Raw genomic sequence first — 18611 nt, 5'->3', positions numbered from 1 at the left:
TCGCGGCCCTGACACCCACGTGTGAAATGACCTTACGAGTGTATGTCAATGATGAGACTTTCATATTTCACATATATATATATATATATATAAGGGTCACTCCGTTCTTTGTTCAGGTACGTGCACGCACACGTGAGCACACCATCCACACTCTTGTCTTTCTCTGTTCTTTCTCCTTCTTCGTATTCCTTTTCGCTCGCTGATTTAAGCATCGGAGTGGTTGCACCAGAACACCTCTGACCTTTCTGTTCACGGTTGCTCTGCTTGCAGGTCCCGGAAATTTGGCGAGCCTATCCCCTTTGATCCGGCTCCATTTTAGTGAAGAGACTGGGTCGGTGATACATCCCGGAGCTGATTCCAACCGGAACAGTATTGCAAGGCAAAAGCCAAAGAACAAGCATAGAGAAGAGTTAAAAAGCTAACACACCAGTTGAGAATCTCCAGAATTTTCAGTGACAGTGATTGATTTTTAGTGTAAATACCTTACTGTAATTTTAAAGTTCTCAGAGATTTCTAATTTAAAATTTTAGGTTAAGAAACAGTTTGTTTGTGTTTTTTCTTTGATATATAATTTTAGAATTTCAAATGAAAATTTCATATTCTACGCGGTACTGATCATGCGGTTCCCGCCGCTGCGCTTCCGCGCCACCGCCACTCCGGCCATCCTTCGTGCCAACTCCCTCATCCACCGCTATGGGCGCCTCGGGCGCATCGAGGAGGCAGAGAAGGTTTTCCAGGCTATGCCGGAGCGCGACGTTGTTTCCTTCAATTCCCTCATCGCTTCCTACTTCCTCAACCACCTGCCGCACCTCGCCCGCCAGCTGTTCGACCGAATGCCCCTGCGGAACACCAGCTCGTACAACGCTATGCTCTCCGGTATTCTCCGTTCTGGCGGAAGCCTCCCGGAGGCTCGCGCCTTCTTGGACTCCATCCCCCACCCCAACGTTGTCTCGTGGACCACCTTGATTCGCGGTTACATCCAGCACGGTCGGGTCGCTGAGGCGGAGGAGCTCTTTCTCCGCATGCCCGAACGCAGTGTCGTGTCTTGGACCGTCATGCTTGGCGGTCTCATTCAGGACGATCGTATCGACGACGCCAGGCGGCTCTTTGACCAGATGCCAGAGAAGGACGTCGTCGCCTGGACGGCAATGATATCAGGTTATTGCACGGTTGGTCGCACCACTGACGCCAGGGAGCTGTTCGACAACATGCCAAAGAGGAATGTCATATCCTGGACCGCCATGATCTCAGGGTACGCCCAGAACCTTCAGCTCGATCTCGCTCGGAAGCTGTTTGAAGTAATGCCTGAGAGGAATGACATCTCTTGGACTGCAATAATCACTGGATGTGCCCAGTCTGACCGTGTTAAAGAGGCAGCCGAACTTTTTCAAATGATGCCAGAGAAATCGGTGGTCGCCTGCAATGCTATGATTCTTGGGTTTGGGCAGCATGCGATGGTGAAGGAAGCAAAAAGGGTTTTTGATGAGATGGTAGAGCGTGATGATGGGACATGGAGTGCCATTGTCAAGATATGCGAACAAAATGGACTCCAAGTGGAAGCTCTTGCCTACTTCCGTCGCATGCAAATGAATGGGATTCGACCAAATTTTGCTTCGATTGTTAGTGTACTCGTTGTTTGTTCCAGCCTAGCAATTCTTAACCTGGGAAGGGAGGTTCATGCGGCGCTACTGAGATCTCATTTTAATGAAGATGTTTTCATTGTCTCAGCTTTACTAACCATGTATGTGAAATGTGGTGAGCTTGTCAAAGCCAAGATAGTATTCGATAACTTTGACAGAAAGGATGTTGTCATGTGGAATTCCATGATCACTGCATATGCCCAACATGGTCTAGGGGAGGAAGCTTTGAGTGTCTTTGATGATATGAGAATTGTTGGCATGGTGCCAGATGAGATAACGTACATAGGGGTCCTGTTGGCTTGTAGTTATGCAGGAAAGGTTAAAGAAGGGCAAGAAATTTTTCAGTCGATGAGTTCTAACCATTTAGTGGAACTAAGAATTGAGCATTATTCATGCATGATTGATCTGCTCGGTCGATCAGGGAATGTCCTTGAAGCAGTGAATCTGATCAAGGAGATGCCGATGGAAGCTGATGCTGTTGTCTGGGGTGCTCTTTTAGGTGCATGTCGGACGCACAGGAATGCAGAAATTGCTGAGGTTGCTGCCAAGAAGCTTGTACATTTAGAGCCTGGCAATGCTGGTCACTATGTTTTGCTATCCAACATTTATGCTTCGAGTGGGAGATGGGAAGATGTTGCAGAATTGAGGAAGGTGATGAGCTCAAGGAATGTGAGCAAGCCCCCAGGTTGTAGCTGGATAGAGTTCGACAAGAAAATGCATATGTTCACTTCAGGTGATGTTTCAGCACACCCTGAGCATGCTGTTATAATGAACAAGTTGGAGCATTTAGACGCAGAGATGAAAACGGCAGGGTACTCCCCGGACGGTGCTTTCGTCCTCCATGATGTCGATGAAGAGGAGAAAGCTCATAACTTAAGGTACCACAGTGAGAGGCTGGCAGTGGCATTTGGAATACTAAAGATTCCACAAGGATTGCCAATCCGTGTCATGAAGAACCTCCGGGTATGTGGGGATTGCCATTCAGCAATCAAGTTGATAGCGAAAATCACAGGGCGCACAATCATTTTAAGAGATACCAACAGATTCCACCATTTCCAGGAAGGATTTTGCTCTTGCAGGGATTATTGGTGAATTCCAGTCTTCTTGTGATTGATCACTTCCCACAAGAAACCGGTATCATTTTTTTGCCTGCATCCTTTCCTGTTATCCCTCATGTTTATTGCTGATCCTTGATTACAGTTGATAAAATACTCTATATATTATCATATTATATCTCTACAATAATATGATATTGTCCATTTTGGAACCATACCCTCATGGTTTTGTTTTTGGACTTTACTCAAAAGGCCACGTACTAATGAAATATCTTCCATCTTATAATTGCAGGATCTTTTTCATGTATTTCTAATGTAGGACTTTGATTGTATCCTAACATATTTATCCTCCCATTTCTTCTTCTTAGGTTTCTGATGATGCGAAGACAACTCATACGGGTTATCCTTCATTTTTCGGATACCTTGGGCTTGCTTCTCCTGTACTATTTTTTATCCAAGACTGAAGCTGCTTCTGGTGTTAAGCAAGAACATAAAAGCAGCCAGTTTACAACTACAAAAACAACAAACAAAGGGTGAGCCTCTAGACTTGCAACAAAAAAGAACTTCAAAACTCTATGCCTGATTATTTATTGTTCATCAGACAAATTCACATTCTCAGCTATCTCAAGGCTCAATGGTTTGGCTCCAACTAGAATGAGAGAAGAATTGGATCTCAATCTGAATCTATAACAACTGTACAAGGATAGTAGGTCATATGGTTTAAAAGCTGGTGCAATTTATTCTGTGCATTTTGATCGAAACCCATGGAATTAATCTTGATCGGGAACAATTAGAAAGACAAATGATGTGCAAGAAGTATATGCATTGCAATAAAACATCTGACCTGTATTTGTTTTGTTTTTCCGATCGTTTCTCAATTAGATTCCAGTTCTTGGCTTTTATCTTTGCTTCCACCAGTCTCTCTCTTAATTTGTTCCACAGATTAAATTTGCTTGACTGATGCCTTCACATCAATTTTGCTTGTACTGATGCCATAAAACTTGTATATTAGTGCTCTAATGATATTCTTTGAGCAGTGCTAATTTTCTCCCCCCTTATTGCAGGTGAAAACTGGATCAAATGGTTGTTGGACGAGAAGTCGTTCGTAATTTTAGATTTATCTTGTGGGCGAATCAGTAGAAAAGGCATCCGAGGCTACTTAAATTATCAACTACTCATGCTTTGTTCATGGTGTTTTGAAAAGATGCTCTCGACCCGTGGGACATAATTGAGTTGATTACGATGGAAATTTTAGAGTTGCTTAAGTGTGCAAGGGTCGAAATTTCGGTGAAGCTGAGGCAATATTTTCGTTCGTTGTGATTAATTGTAGTTTCTTGATTTACCCTCTTATAGATGATGGTCGTGAGACCGATCGTGTGGGGCTGTTGAAGTGGCGAATTCTACCTTTTATTGAAATGGTATTTTGAAAAGATATTTTCGGGACATAGTTGAGTTGGTTATTACATGGAAGTGAACAAGGGTTGAATCTCGATAAAGTCGAGGTAATGCCTCCTCTCCGTAGTGGTCAACTATAGTTTCTCGATTTATCTTTTCATAGATGGTCGTAAGACCGACCATAGGACCGTTATGATGACAATTTCATCTTTATTGTTGAAATGGTATCTTGAAAAGATGCTTCCCAAAAAAATGAAAGTTTTTTTAAAAGTATTGTTGGTTTTTATAGGATAATTTTATCGAGGAATTAAATATGATTTTAATGGGCAAATTGAACGGAATATTATTGAAATATTAGCCACGTTATTATCTAATGAAATATTCAACTTATCTAAATGATTTTAAATAAATACGGGGATCTATTTAGTAATTCTGGTGAGGATCAAAATATTTTAAAATTAAAAATTAAATGGAATTTAAATTTCTTACATTTTTATGAATATATAAAATTTAAAAATATTTAATCTAGTAATTTGAGTCATTTTTGGTATTGTGGAGGTTATTATCGTCGAAGTAAAACCTCTTTGCAAGTAAACAATGCGTCGCCCCGATCGATGTTCTTGAATTTGAGGTTCGCTGGTTGGATTCTCTCCGATAGTCCTCGAATCAAATCTGCCGTGATCTCGGCTTGACGCCTGCTTTCCGGGTACCAGTATGCTTTGCTTCGCTAGTAGCCGATTTGTTGCGGTTTCTGGTTTGCGTTCGAGGATTGTCTCAGTTGTTTTTTTTTTTAAATTTTCGCTTCCAATCTTTTAGGGCTTTAGTTTTATTTTTCTTGGTATCCCTTTAAAATGCAAATGTTTGTTACGGGATTGATTTCCTGCCCTGCAAATTGGGTGGATTGTAACATGTTGCTTCCATGCGTTGTTGGTGGTTATCTATCGCGTATCTCCTCTTTCTTACTGCCTAAAAATGTTGATTCTTATGTATGTCGAAGTATTGACGCTTTGCATTTGTTCTGCTACATCATTATTATACTCTGCATTTTTCAATTCAATTTTTGTAAGTTGTAACCCAACAAAAAAAGTTCGTGATTTTGTTGCTGTTGTTCTCAGAGAGTTCATTGCTCTTTCCAATGCATTATCGCAGATTCTTTTATGTCTGATGGTTGAACTTTTATCAGATGGCAGATTAAGATGGCTTCACCAGAAAATATCGCTACTTTTGCTGATGGCTGCTAGCTTATAAACTATTCCATATTCATGGATTATTGAGAGTATATTGGCCTTGGGGGTAGTTATATTCTGTAAAGGAGAGCCTGCCAAACTCGAGGGTTCACTGATACGAGATTTCAAGAAAAATGGTATTTTTGACTGAAAGCAAACTAAATGTCTCGTTAGTAACTACCAACTTATTTACTTCATCTTATTACCTAAATACAATTTCTGTAGGTTAAGATAGAAGATTGCTCAGACAGTGGTAGTTCATCTGACCTTGAAATTGTGGATCAAAGAACAACTCAGGTCTCTTCCTCAGCTTCTAAATTGAGATGTGAACAGGATTCAGTAGATGAGGTAATGTTTTTGGCTTCCAATGCTTCTTATCTTTAGTTCCTTGTATGCTGTGAGGAATTACATGCAATAATATGCTGTGTGGCTTCTCCATTTTGTGTCACTTGAGGACTTCTGTTCCTGTATACTGAAGACATTTTCATAGTATGAGTAACAAAAAGCTATATGACAATTCCATGCATGTGCCCCCCTACATCCCCTATGAGCTCACTGAGGGGTTCAACTACTTGAAATTTATTTGGCAACAAATAAGGATGCAACCCCTTTAATAATTTGTTCTTTATCACTAATTGGAGATTCTAGGTTTTGCCTTTATCAAAAAATAAGTTTCAAGTGTTGTAAAGCAAGCAGGAATCAGAAGCAGTTATGTTATTGGTGATTCTGATTGATGAAGTAATGGCTGTATTTGTTGGCATTCATTGATTTTCTGTTCATCCTGGGCCATTAAGATATCACCGTATGGAGCCTTTTTTGCCACATTATGAAAAGACTATCACCATTATGCCTCTCCGTTTCTTTGATGGCTGTAGTTTTCTAATTTCTAGGATTCTATGGTGATACAGAGGACAACAAAGAGAATATGCTAGTATGAACACAACACCTGTGGGACATACATATCACTTTCTTAGAATATGATGATCTTTGAACTTGTGTTTTTTTTTTTGTTGAGAAACTGACTGCATTATAAATGTAAACTGCATCTGATCCCTCATATGTGCCAACTTTATGAGGTTGGCTTCATGGATCTTTTGAACCTTTTGTCATTCCTAGTACATAATTGTTGAGATGGATATGCAATGTTCTATCAAGAACATATATTCTTCTGAAATTCAACATATTGTTTTGATCGCAAGAAGTATTAAATCATGGTGCATGTTTAGTGATATAATGGAACTTGCTGACCACAAATAGTTGGGACTTACATGAGTTGTAAACTTACAGCAATAACCAAAACTCTAATTACTTGGCGAGCTACCATGATGAATATGGTAGCATGGTAAACTATCTGTCAATGTTTGATTTTTCATATTAATTTCCAACTGTTAGGACTTGTCAGGTTGTGCGGATATCATTTTGGATTTTTTTTATTATTTTTGATCTTGTGTAGCAATTTTAACATGTTATTCTTGATATCTTTCTCCCAAGGTGTTATTAGGTGCTGGGTCATTCAGTAGCGAGTTTTTGCCTAGAACTAATGATCAACATTTTAGATGTCTCTTGTAGAAGGAATTCCTACAAACATAGACAAATATATATAGTTTATCACTAACTGTTCATGTGTCTCTCCTCTTACCTAATTTTCTTTGTTTAATCTAGCAAAGCTTTCCAAGCTCATCTTCTAGTCAGTTGAAGTCTTACTTTGTTGGCATGGGGTTTGGACCAGCTCTAGTTGACAAAGTTTTTCAAGAAAATGGTGGGTTTATATTCATAATAAATAAATGTTAATAGTTCTAAAAAAGAAGCATCATCATGCTGTTTTTCATCACTCATCTGTCAGATTTATCAATTGTAATTTATCTTGGTCAGGTGAAGCTGATACAGAGTTGTTATTAGAGGTTCTTATCAAACTATCGGTAAGTGGTCATTACAAACTTACAATTCTCTACATTTTCTCATAGATAAGACATATGTATATCAAAATGAAGCATACAACAACAACCACCACTAAGTATTTATCCCACTAAGTGAGGTCAACTATATGGATCCTCCTATGCCATTGTGCTTGATCACTTACTATATCCTGATCTATATTTAAATGAATTTTATGTTGTTTTATTGTTGCTAACCAAGTTTTTTGTGGTGGTCTCATATTGTCTATCTGAGACATTTATTGATCGTCTCGTGGTGTAAAGCAACATCCAAGAAATAAATTAACTAAGCCTAATAAATAATAAAAAAACTAGCCTATACAAGTACTAAAATAAGCACCAATTTCCTGGGAAAAAAAAACTTAATAGGAAAGCATCAAAATGGAGCTTATGTTGGATATTTATACAATTTAGAGAATTATTACTTGTTACAGTTTATTTCTCCCATCAACTATCTTGCAGCAATTATTTTAATGTTGAGATGAATGTGATTTCTAAAATTGTATTTGACACTTCAGAGTTCAAGCGCTGAAGTATCCAATTGTTTGGATGACTTTTCAAGTTTTGTTAAGGAAGAGGACGACATTGAGTGGGATGATGATTTTGATACTAAGGTGACTTTTTCCCCCTTGAATGTATATGTTATCAAATTGAATACATGTGGCTGTGGAGGTTGCCATCAGTGGTAATTTAGATTGATAAATTGAATGTATACTGATTTTACATGCATTCTTAATGTTCAATTTCAACTTTGGGCAGTATTCTTTGACTATTTAAAGTGCATTCTTTCTCTTGTTCTATATGCAGTGAGTCCAACGACAGCCTCCACTCTTGTAATGTGTAAACTGATTCTTCTTTTCAAGTTGTTGGAAACCTTGCAATCCATCAGTTGCTTCTTCTTGTTACATACACAGTGAAGTCATAGCATAGTTTTCTGTGACTAGGATTTTTGCAAGAAATGCATGTTTTCTAGATTTGATTTGAGGTTCACAATTGATGAACCTCATGATGACTTGGGATTATAATCTCAGGATTGTATCAGAAGTTTACAGAAGGCACATCCATCTGGATGTAAAACCTTACCCAAATGAGATATAGGTCTCTACCATATGTCAAAACATACTTAACAACCTTACCCAAATGGGATATAGTCTCTACTATATGTCAAAACATACTTAAAATAGTGGTGGGCTCATCTAGGCCTTACAAATTAACTTCGCTATTCACAACTAGGGTGCTACATATCTCATCCATTTAGGCTTGGACCTCCTTGTCGATGTCTGAAGTCTAGTTGGTGGAGGTCAATTGCAGCTTCAGCATCACATAGGCAGTCTGTTCTAATTGTCACCAAACCAAGTTTATCTTGTTTTAATGATGTTCTCTTATTGGTCACAGGATTCCAGTTTGCCTTCTTTTCAAGATGGAGACAAGAGATCATACCTACTGATGATGAACTTTTCAGAAGAAGAAGTAGATTTGGCAATTAACCAGCTTGGCATGACATACTTTCCTCAAACAAATGCTTTTTGCTATTTGCCTTTTCAAATACTTAAATACTGCATTTTCATGTGTTTGAATTCTTACTGTTTTCTACTTGATATTTTCATTTTCTTGTCTATTCACATTCAGTTTTTTGTTTTATCTTGTTTACTGGATGCATCTTTTAATGAGCTGTTGGCTATTGTTTGTTAAAACAAGAAACATATGATGCAATGTTGGATGAAAACTGCAAGCACATTTATGTATAACTATGACTGAAGGTACTGTTAGCGCTGATTGAAACTGATTGTGAACAAAGGAATCAGTTTTTTTTTTTTTGGTTGGCTAAGAATGTACATAAAAGATGTCCAGATCTGATTAAGGACTTGTATTATTTGTTAACCTCTTTCTTTTGTTGTATTTTCATTTGTTTCCTTCAATTTTTCATGAATTGGAAATGCAACATAAGAGAAATGAATTTAAAAGGGCTGATGCATGCATGAGCGTGTGGCTCGCTTTGACCATTAGAAGTAGGTAACCTCTTTTTTGAGTATTAAACCTTGGTTTTTATTGAGAAGATGATTATTTTTGTTGGTGATTTGAGGATTTGTATGCTATAGTTTGATAAAATTCTTGTACCTGTCATGATATTAAAATGCTATTGATGATTGCATATTTCAAAGAAAAAAATTGCAATCATGTCGAAATGCTCCGGAGTTGGGCAGTTACTATTGGTGTGGTCATTATTTCCTGTGAATTTTATATCTACATCTTTCAGTTTATTTTCTCCTACTTAGCTATTTGTCAGACTTGTTCCAGTTGAAATTTTGGCGAACATCCTTGTTCTGGTATTATTTGCATGCATTTGGTCTGACAATAAGACACTTATGAATAGCTACAGTGTGGAATGATGAATTCTGAATGTATTGGTTGATCGCCTAGTCCTGTAGTTATGAAAGTGAAGTGTATTTTCATGGTGCTTTATGAGACATCAGTAGCGTACACATAATCATAGCAAATCATACTTGCATTGGTCTATTATCCCACTATGTTTTTTTTCCCATTGGATAAAATCCAAGTTTTCAATTGTAAGTCTTCTGTCAATTTATCAGACTGATATGAAAGGAAACAAATTTGTCTTTGCTAGTAGTTCAATCTTCAATTTTCTTCACAATGCAAATACATTATCCTTTGTTCAATTTTTATGCAGGTGAAGATGCTAATTTGCCAGAACTTGCTGATTTCATAGTTACTTCTCAAACAGTGGGTTCTTCAAGAGTTAATGATATGCAAAATGATGAGGTTTCTTTATCATTATTGAAAACATTTTTTTCCACTGATCCTTTTGTTATTTTTGATTCTGGGTTATTCTATCACTTGCCATCTCCATCATTTTCAAGATTTGCATCTTATATGTATATCTCAAAAATGCCTACATTTTCTATAATATTCTTGTGAGTAAAATATAGCTACATTCCAGAACACTGAAGAAGTGTTTCCAGAAATGTTGCGTTTATAGCTTCATCCACTTTTGTAGTACCATAAGCAGGTAATAGAAAAGTTGCGCATGAAAGATACCTCTTCTATGAGTAAAATGATTAAGGATTAAAGCATTATTTAGTGCTGGGGTATTCAACACCCTTGCTGCAACTAATATGGTGTTTCGTGCTGGGGTATTCAACCTTGCTGCAACAAATATGATGTGCGAACATGCCAACCCATTGCTCAATGATTAGGAGGAACCAAGAAGGCAAATTGGGAGTTTTCCCTGTGCTGATTGCTGAGACCTAGATGCAAGCCATGGTCCTGGAAACCTTGCTACACCTACACACCACTTTGTTGCACAAGTGTAGAATTGGAGGGGGTGTATCTCTTCATCATGAGCCAGTACGACGCCACCTTATGCTTGTCCCATTTCTACATTGAGACCTTGTTGACACAGTGATAGAACCACATGATGCATGGTAGGGCGCACACCCCATATAGAATCTCTATCTTATGTTTAGAAACTATAAGAGTGCAGATGTAAAATGCTGGGGTGTCCTACCAAAATTTCAAAAAATGAACTATGAAGAACGGAATATTGAATATTGAAGCATATTAAGGTTGCTTATTCCTTTAACCTCATGATTGATAACCTTTAGTTCACCACTATTTCTCTTTCCTTTAACTATTCTCCTCTCTGACATTGACTAACTCCCTCCCCCTATTGCAATACTCTTTTCTTTTCCATGAGGGCATCACTGCACTTGGTGCCCCACCTGCAAGAAATCCTGCCTTTGCCTGAGGACCTAGTTTCACCAATTCTATCTATGTCTACCTATGCTCACGGAAAATAAGATGTTTAGGCTCTGTTACAGTATCAATTTTGTTCAGTAGATGGAATGATGTGTTTCAGTCGTCCTGACTAAAACCTATTGGACCTTGAAACCATGAAAACAATTCCATTGTTAAACTACATTTCTGTTAGCAAATCGGGCCGCAAAAATCGCTTTTTGCGTTGCGGAAAACCTCGATTCACTTGCCACCGGATCCGTGCGAAATTCATAAATTTGTTTTCTACTTAGATCTACTCTAGATCTACATGATTAGTGCGTTACCCTTGTAGCGTATCCCTTCGCAATCCCGACAGCAACTCTTCTTGATGTCGGATCTCAGCACGATCAGGATGGCCGCGCCTCCACGGTATCCACACGAACACTATCTTGGAGAAGGAGACAATACCTTTGGTTGTGCTAGCAACCACACTTAGGCTCTCCTCTAAGGACTAGTTGTATTTGGCCAAAAAGAAGAGAATGAGGCTACGGCAAGAAAAAAAGAGAAGAAAAACAAGGGTTACACACATTAAGAAGAGCTTTTTATTCTATTTCCCATTTGCATTCAACGTTGAGAAGTCAAACCTTTCAACTTCACAAATTCCTTTTTGCATGCAATAACCCTTTTTGAATGCAATATTGAATTCTCATTGTGCATGCAACGTTGAGAAGAAAACCACTTCAACTTCTCAAATTCCTTCTTGCATGCAACATTGAGATTAATGCATTAAATCTCATTTCATGCATTAATCCATATTTGCATGCATTAATCCTCTTGCATGCAACATCTCTTTTCATGCAACGTTGGGTTTTTTTTTCATGCATTAAATCTCATTTCATGCATTTTGCCTTTCTTAAATAAATTTCATGCATGAAATCTCATTTCATGCATTTGCCTTCTTAAATAGGTTTCATTTGAGTCTAACTCAAATTAAACCAATTTGAGTACAACTCAAATTTGGCCAAGTAATGATTCTAACTCATTTTTAGTCCATTCAATCAACTAATGATTCATTTAGTCAAACTAAGATGATCCACCAAAATAACGTGTTTTTTGTGTGTGACTCAATAGGTTCTTGTAACGTTGGCAATGCTCCTAAACTCATTTAGAAACATAAGTAGTGAGCGGTATCTAGCAATACATCACTACTACCCAAGTTACAAGAATGTTGAGATCCAACATCACCTTTGTGACTACTAATTGTGACTCTTCATAATATGTGACAAATGTCCTTCTATCCTTGATATCATGATTGAGTAATCCGAGGCATAGACCGTGTCATCCTCTAATCAATCTATGTCTTGAACTCCAAGTAGACTCACTACAATCGAACGAGCTCAACATCACATGTTGACTCATTCGGGCATGGCCATGCACTTTAGTGGTCTCACTCTATCAAGAACTATGATATCACTCCCGTTATATGGGAAGGATAGATCCCATCTACATCACTCACATCCCTCCGCATAATTTGTTACTTACCCAGTAATCGCCTTTATAGTCCACCCAGTTACGGGTGACGTTTGACGAAGCCAAAGTAAATAACTCCTTATGTAGGGAACCATGGTGACTTCAGGTCTGAGGACTAATAGTCATACTAATAGCCACATGAGAAAGTATATGACACTCATATAACGATCCATGATACTTTCTCATGGCGGGTCATTCAGTATACATTCTCCAATGCATACCCATGTGTCAACTTGATATCTCATATCCATGACTTGTGAGATCAAGTCATCATGTTGACCTACATGCTAGTCTCGTCGTATTAACATTGTCCTTGAATGTTAATACTTGACTAGGAATCATTTAGAGTAGTGTTCTCTATATCATCTCACTATCGATTCAACCAATCGATTGATATAGATACGAACGATCTACTCAAGGGCATTATTACACTTAGTTATATGACACTAATATAAGTAAGTATAATAACCACAAAATGCCTTTATAAAATGTAGAAATATGATACATTTGAATCCATATAACAATCATCAAATGATTGGCTCTAGGGCTCTCACTAACAATGTTTATATTTTATTGGATGATTTTTTCTTCTGATAAAAATGAAAGTTATTTGCTTTAGTTTCATGTATAGTTATTATTGTAGGTTGTCCTTGGCTCACAAGTAGAGGTTTTCTATATAAAGTTCATTTCTGAATCTTTTGCATTTCCAATAGTTGTTAGAGATTGAATCTTCCATTTTGAATATTGGGATTAATTTATCAATGAAGCAATTTCAGATCCTTGAGCTCACACTTTGTAGGAACCTGCTTCAGAGGCTTTATTCGGGACGATGGATAAGACACTTCACTTGCTTCAAATGGGTTTCACAGAAGAAGAAGTATCAACAGCAATTGATATTTATGGTATGCTTAATTTTTTTTATTTACACCATGAATGTTATCTCTATCATATGGGGTGAACTATACAGATTAAATCATATGATCTTAGTCAAATGCTATTATTTTAATGAAAATGCAAGTATATGTTATGATTAGAGCTGCAATACACATGTGGTTATTGGTTTTAGTTTCTTGTTTTCTTGATTAACTTAGTAGTTCTTTGAAGCACATATTTTGTTTAAGGCTCTAAGTAACCAACTTTGCCTTGTTCACTGCAAGCTTTTACTTGGAGCATTTATACTGGTATGTAAATGAGCTTATAAACAAGGATGTTCAGCAAATTGTTGATGCGTCGAGCTTACCTTGTACCAGCTCAGTCAATGCTCAGCTCTTCTTATTAGTCATGTTTAGGAAAGAAAATGTTTTATTTCACTTTTATCATCTTTAGAAGGTCCATGCAACCAGGCCAAGTTTATCTCTGAAAACTTGGGGACTCAACTGCTAACCTGAGCATAGTCAGTAGTTGGCTTCTTTCCATAAAGGAATACTGTAGTCAGGATTCCTAAAGGTTTTCTTTCTACTTATACTGGTTTTAAACTATGGTTGTTTTGATGGGCATCATTTCATATCCATTCTATATATATAGCTGTCAATGTGATGGAATTGTTGTGTGGATGCACTCAAAATATTACCGTTATCTGTGATGTGATCTTGCATTGCTTTATTTGTCTCCTTTTGGTTCCATTGTTGTGTGGATGCACTCAAAAGATTCATGTTATTATAAATTTGGCGAATGATACTGTCCTTTTGATGTAGCACAAGTGTCGCACAGAATTATCACATAGAGATCTAAACAAGAGGAAATTTTATTGAATTGAAACATGATCATACATTGGAGAATATTTTACCTATTTTATAACTCTAACTTAAGCAAACTAGTAAATAATCAAATTGCGAAGTAGGAAATAAACCAATCTAAATTGAACTCTTACCCTCTTACCAAAGCCACTCTATCTACTAAACGAAAACATACTAAACTATTTAACACCCTAAATTAAAACAATTACTATCTTACAACACTTAAAAATTTATTGACCTAAACAGGGAGGATCTTACCAAAATAGGTTCTTATAAATCAAAACTTAAAATAAAACAGAATTCCTACTTTGTATCAGCCTGTACCTATATATTATAGGTTTTATCAAATTGAATGAAATTCATAAATCTATGTGTCATTTTCCTGAGGGGTGAAGAACAAGTCATCAAGTGGCTTCCAAACTAAGACTTTCTAAATTTTCAGGTTCAGAAGTATCTGTACAGGAGCTTGCTGATTCAATTTTTGCAAGGCGACACAAGTTAAAAATAGAGGTGATTTTTTTCTCTTAAAATTAATAAGTTAATTAATTACATTATTCGTGATTTTTTGAAAAAGTCATTTTATCTAGTTTTTGATTGTTAGCTATCTGAGTAGCTCGCAGTTCTCTGAATTTTTTTTAATGACAAGATCCTTGTTTTCCATGATGAATGGGTTGTAATCAGAGAACTTCATAAGAATATGAAAATAATTACTTACATCGTGGCCCTTTTTAATGACAGTAGGGTAGCTTCATCCTTCCATGGACATCCATGTGCTTTGCATTTGATAATACGAAACCTATGAATAGAGATTTCTGGGCTCAGTGATTCAATCCCTAATAAATTTTCAAATATGTCTAAATATAATTTTCTTATCACTAGGTTCTTTCCTCTGATTGTATAGGGTCTAGGTGTCGTTGGAAATAACATAAAAGCTGAATCAGATTATATAGAAGATGTTGCAGTAGAAGAAACCAGAGCTGGTTATTCTGCATCTGGGACTTGGGAATCCAATGCATCAAGTTCCAATTATGACCCTTATGACTATGAAGAAAAGGTAAGAGTGAAAAAGGCCAGAGGTACAATTTTGAATGATGAAACATTTTTCAGTCATGGTGCACAGCATCCTAAATGGGAGTCAACATGGGAGAGTAAACCTTTTCCTTATGGTGAGGATGGGAAGTCAGGTTCATCATGTGTGAAGGAGGAATTTCCTGAAAGAAGGATGCCTAATCCAAATGGAAATGTTCGCGCAACTGAGTCCAAGTTACCTTATTTTTTCTATGCAAATGTTGTGGATATATCTGAAGAAACATGGAGAAGGCTTTCAGGATTTCTGTATGGTACTGAACCAGAAAATGGGAATTGTCAATACTTCTCAGCTTTCATAAGAAAAGAAGGTTATATGCACAATCTCCCAAAGGAAAGAAGATTCAAGATCCTCCCTGAGCCTCCCATGACTCTCCAAGATGCACTTCCTCATACCAGAAAGTGGTGGCCCTCGTGGGATACTCGGAAACAGTTGAGCTGCATTAACACTGAGAAAGTTGTTCCTTTGGTGTTCGAGCAGCTAAGAAAGATTATGATTGATTCACAAGGAATGGTTTCGAAAGAGCAACAAATGAAAATTCTTCACCAATGCAAAACATTAAACCTGATGTGGGTGGGTCAATACAAATTGACTCCCATTGAACCTGAAGAAGTTGAGTGCATTTTGGGTTATCCAAGGAATCATACTCAAAGTTTTCAACTAGAGCCTTATGAAAGACTTAGAACACTCAAATACAGTTTTCAGACTGATACACTCGGTTATTATTTTTCACCTTTGAAGGCTCTATTTCCAGATGGAATGAGAGTGCTATCTGTCTACAGCGGTATAGGTGGTGCTGAAGTTGCCCTTCACCGACTTGGTATTCATCTTAAATGTGTCGTCTCGGTAGAAGCATCTGAAGTCAATAGAAAGATCATGAAGAGATGGTGGCAATATACCAGTCAAACTGGTGAGCTGATTCAGATTGGAGGAATCGAAAAGCTCACAACACAGGTGCTTGAAAGCTTCGTCCAAAAATTTGGTGGTTTTGATCTCATTCTCGGCGGGAACCCTGGTCCTTACGTTTCGGGTGGTTTTAATGTGAGTAGCATGATGGGAATGGACCAAAATCTGTTTTTTGAATTTGTTCGTGTGTTTCAAAGAGTGAGAGGTTCAATGAGAAGAAACAACTGATGTCTACTAATATCTCCAATCGGCTTCCTGTGCTCAACTTATTTAGCCTAGCAATGTGAGTACAGATCTTCTGGCATATCTTCTCCTTCTTTGTCCTGCTTCAACTTTGGTGCTTTGTTGCATGTGTGAGTGTAATAACTAGTCAAACTTTTGACACATTGTAACCTCAAATTTTCTATAACTTAAGCCATAAATGAATCAAAAATCAGCTTGCAGACAAGTTTATCAATGAAGTGGTGGGCAACCATCTGGTAAAGACTTCAGAAATTATTATCATGGTATGAGGTTCAAATCTGCCTTCATTAAAGTGGTGGGGTCTTGAAGACTTCATCTGAAAAGGAAGTCTATTAATGAGCGTTGTTCACAACCATCAAGAGTTGCTCTTGCAAGTTTTCATGTTTGATTATTTAATTTGTTGAGTATAGAAGTAAAACAATTTATTTAGTTTCCATTTTGTTTTCCATATCAAATGAATTCATTCAACTTGTGATGCTTTGTTTTGAATCAACATAAAAAAATATTTGAGATTTATCAAAACGTGATGCCATCCATATCCAATTGCCAAAGTTAAAAGGCAATAATTCAAGTTCAAATTGTTCCTGGGCTGTTGCATGATTCACAGGCCCACCCGGCTTGTCCCTTCCTGTGCCTCGCCGACAGCAAAGCTGATGACTAGTTTTCACCTCGGGATAGCACGCAAACTTAGGGTTGTATACAAGTCCAAATTTTATATTATTTATGCTTATTTGATAAGATAATCAATCAAGTCAAATTGAATTTAAAATAAATAAAACTTTTTAAATAATTATTTAATCTTAGTTTGATTTTTTTTTATGATCTAGGCTAGGTTAAGCTTGACTTGAACTTGATTCATTTAGATGCTATTAAATTTTCAATTTAAACTTATTTGTATATTTTAAATTTTTATAATTTAAACTTATTTGGTTGGTTATTAAATTTGATAATATAAATTTATTTATTCATTTTAAAATTTTCTTTTCTTATTTAGTATGTTGATAAAAATTTTATTAATGAATATGATTGATAAATATTATTCATAAACATTATTTATAAACATTAACAAATTGAATACATATGTGTTCAAACTTATTTATTTAGTTTAACGAGTTATTTAAATTTATTTAATTAATTAATTTTGTATGCATTAAATGAATATAAATAAATTCTTACCAATTTGAACACCAAACTTATTCATAAATATTTAATTCATTTATAACTCTATCCAAACTTAAGCTTAGAAATCATCCATGTCGAGACTCAAAAGAGATATAAATCCTAAAATTTTAATATTATCAAAATAGGATATCTTTATTATTATTATTTTAATATAGATATTTAATTTTTATTATTTAATTAATTCTCACATATCAATTATTATATAAATCAGAAAAATATAGATGAATCCCAACGTCATCAATAATTCAAACTCTAACAATATTTAAAAATACTCAACGTGAATCATCTTTATCTTTATTTCTTATTATTGCACCGTGTCAAAATGACATATCTTCATGCTTCATGCTTCATGCTTCATGCTTCATGAGATCATTTTCTAATAATACGGATTAAATCTCTCAATCTGGATGCTGCTGACCAAATCTATTGAAGAGAAGACCGGGGGCTTCCTTGATCAGCTGGAAGCTTCTCAACTCCTCTCCATGAAAAGTTCCAGAGCCGACAACTTTGCCTTGGCGACTACGCTACCAAACCCAAAAATCCACGTTTCTCCCACCTCATCCCACTTATTCTACCATATTGCTCCGTGATCAGGCAATCACAGCTCCCTCAATTATTATTATTATTTAAAAATTATTATTATTAATTTAATTAATTAATTTGAGCACTTCAAATCAAATCCTCTTGATTAAAAAAAAAAAGGACTTCAATTCATGTACGCGTGCGAAGGAAAAATTAATTTAAAAAATTAAAAAAAAAAAACCCAATTTTAGATGCTTCCCAAAACACCAATAATTCATATTCCCTAAATGCCCTTTGCTTCAGAATCCCAAAGAGGCCCGTCTCTTTTCAATCCGACGGCGGGGATCCTCGGCTGCTTTATTTCGTCAACAATCCAACGGCCGACACCTCCTCCGCTTGGTTGGTTCGACGAGTCAAAGA

General features: G+C 36.7%; 2 protein-coding genes across 3 annotated transcripts; both read left to right on the top strand.

The window, feature by feature from the left end:
* The first annotated feature begins 617 nt into the window (after window positions 1-617).
* LOC141832438 (pentatricopeptide repeat-containing protein At1g56690, mitochondrial-like) lies at window positions 618-3475 on the top strand. Its single transcript, XM_074719941.1, has 2 exons — window positions 618-2774; window positions 3064-3475. Exon 1 carries the CDS (start codon window positions 618-620, stop codon window positions 2730-2732), a length of 2115 nt encoding a protein of 704 aa, XP_074576042.1. The 3' UTR covers window positions 2733-2774; window positions 3064-3475.
* A 1188-nt stretch (window positions 3476-4663) lies between these two features.
* Window positions 4664-16684, top strand: LOC141832031 (putative inactive DNA (cytosine-5)-methyltransferase DRM3). 2 transcript variants are annotated; one of them, XM_074719493.1, is made up of 11 exons: window positions 4664-4796; window positions 5281-5453; window positions 5542-5664; window positions 6979-7075; window positions 7189-7235; window positions 7769-7864; window positions 8646-8745; window positions 9940-10031; window positions 13315-13417; window positions 14694-14761; window positions 15153-16684. In XM_074719493.1, the coding sequence occupies exons 2-11, from the start codon at window positions 5451-5453 to the stop codon at window positions 16470-16472; spliced, it is 2049 nt and encodes a 682-aa protein (XP_074575594.1). In that variant the 5' UTR covers window positions 4664-4796; window positions 5281-5450; the 3' UTR covers window positions 16473-16684. The 2 variants fall into 2 exon arrangements, with proteins under 2 accessions (XP_074575594.1, XP_074575593.1); XM_074719492.1 differs by having other exon boundaries at window positions 5274-5453.
* The last annotated feature ends 1927 nt before the right edge of the window (window positions 16685-18611 follow it).

Source organism: Curcuma longa, chromosome 7 (assembly GCF_044706935.1).
Source record: "Curcuma longa cultivar G26 ecotype Majalengka, Jawa Barat chromosome 7, ITB_CL_G26_1.1, whole genome shotgun sequence".
NCBI classification, from domain to species: Eukaryota; Viridiplantae; Streptophyta; class Magnoliopsida; order Zingiberales; family Zingiberaceae; genus Curcuma; species Curcuma longa.
This window is presented reverse-complemented; position numbering and strand designations above follow the sequence as displayed.

Coding starts and splice junctions, on each gene's coding strand:
- LOC141832031 (XM_074719493.1), top strand. Junction 7,236..7,768: donor AGGTTCTTATCAAACTATCG/GTAAGTGGTCAT, acceptor TTGACACTTCAG/AGTTCAAGCGCTGAAGTATC. Junction 8,746..9,939: donor TTTGGCAATTAACCAGCTTG/GCATGACATACT, acceptor ATTTTTATGCAG/GTGAAGATGCTAATTTGCCA.
- LOC141832438 (XM_074719941.1), top strand. CDS start 618: ATGCGGTTCCCGCCGCTGCGCTTCCGCGCCACCGCCACTCCGGCCATC.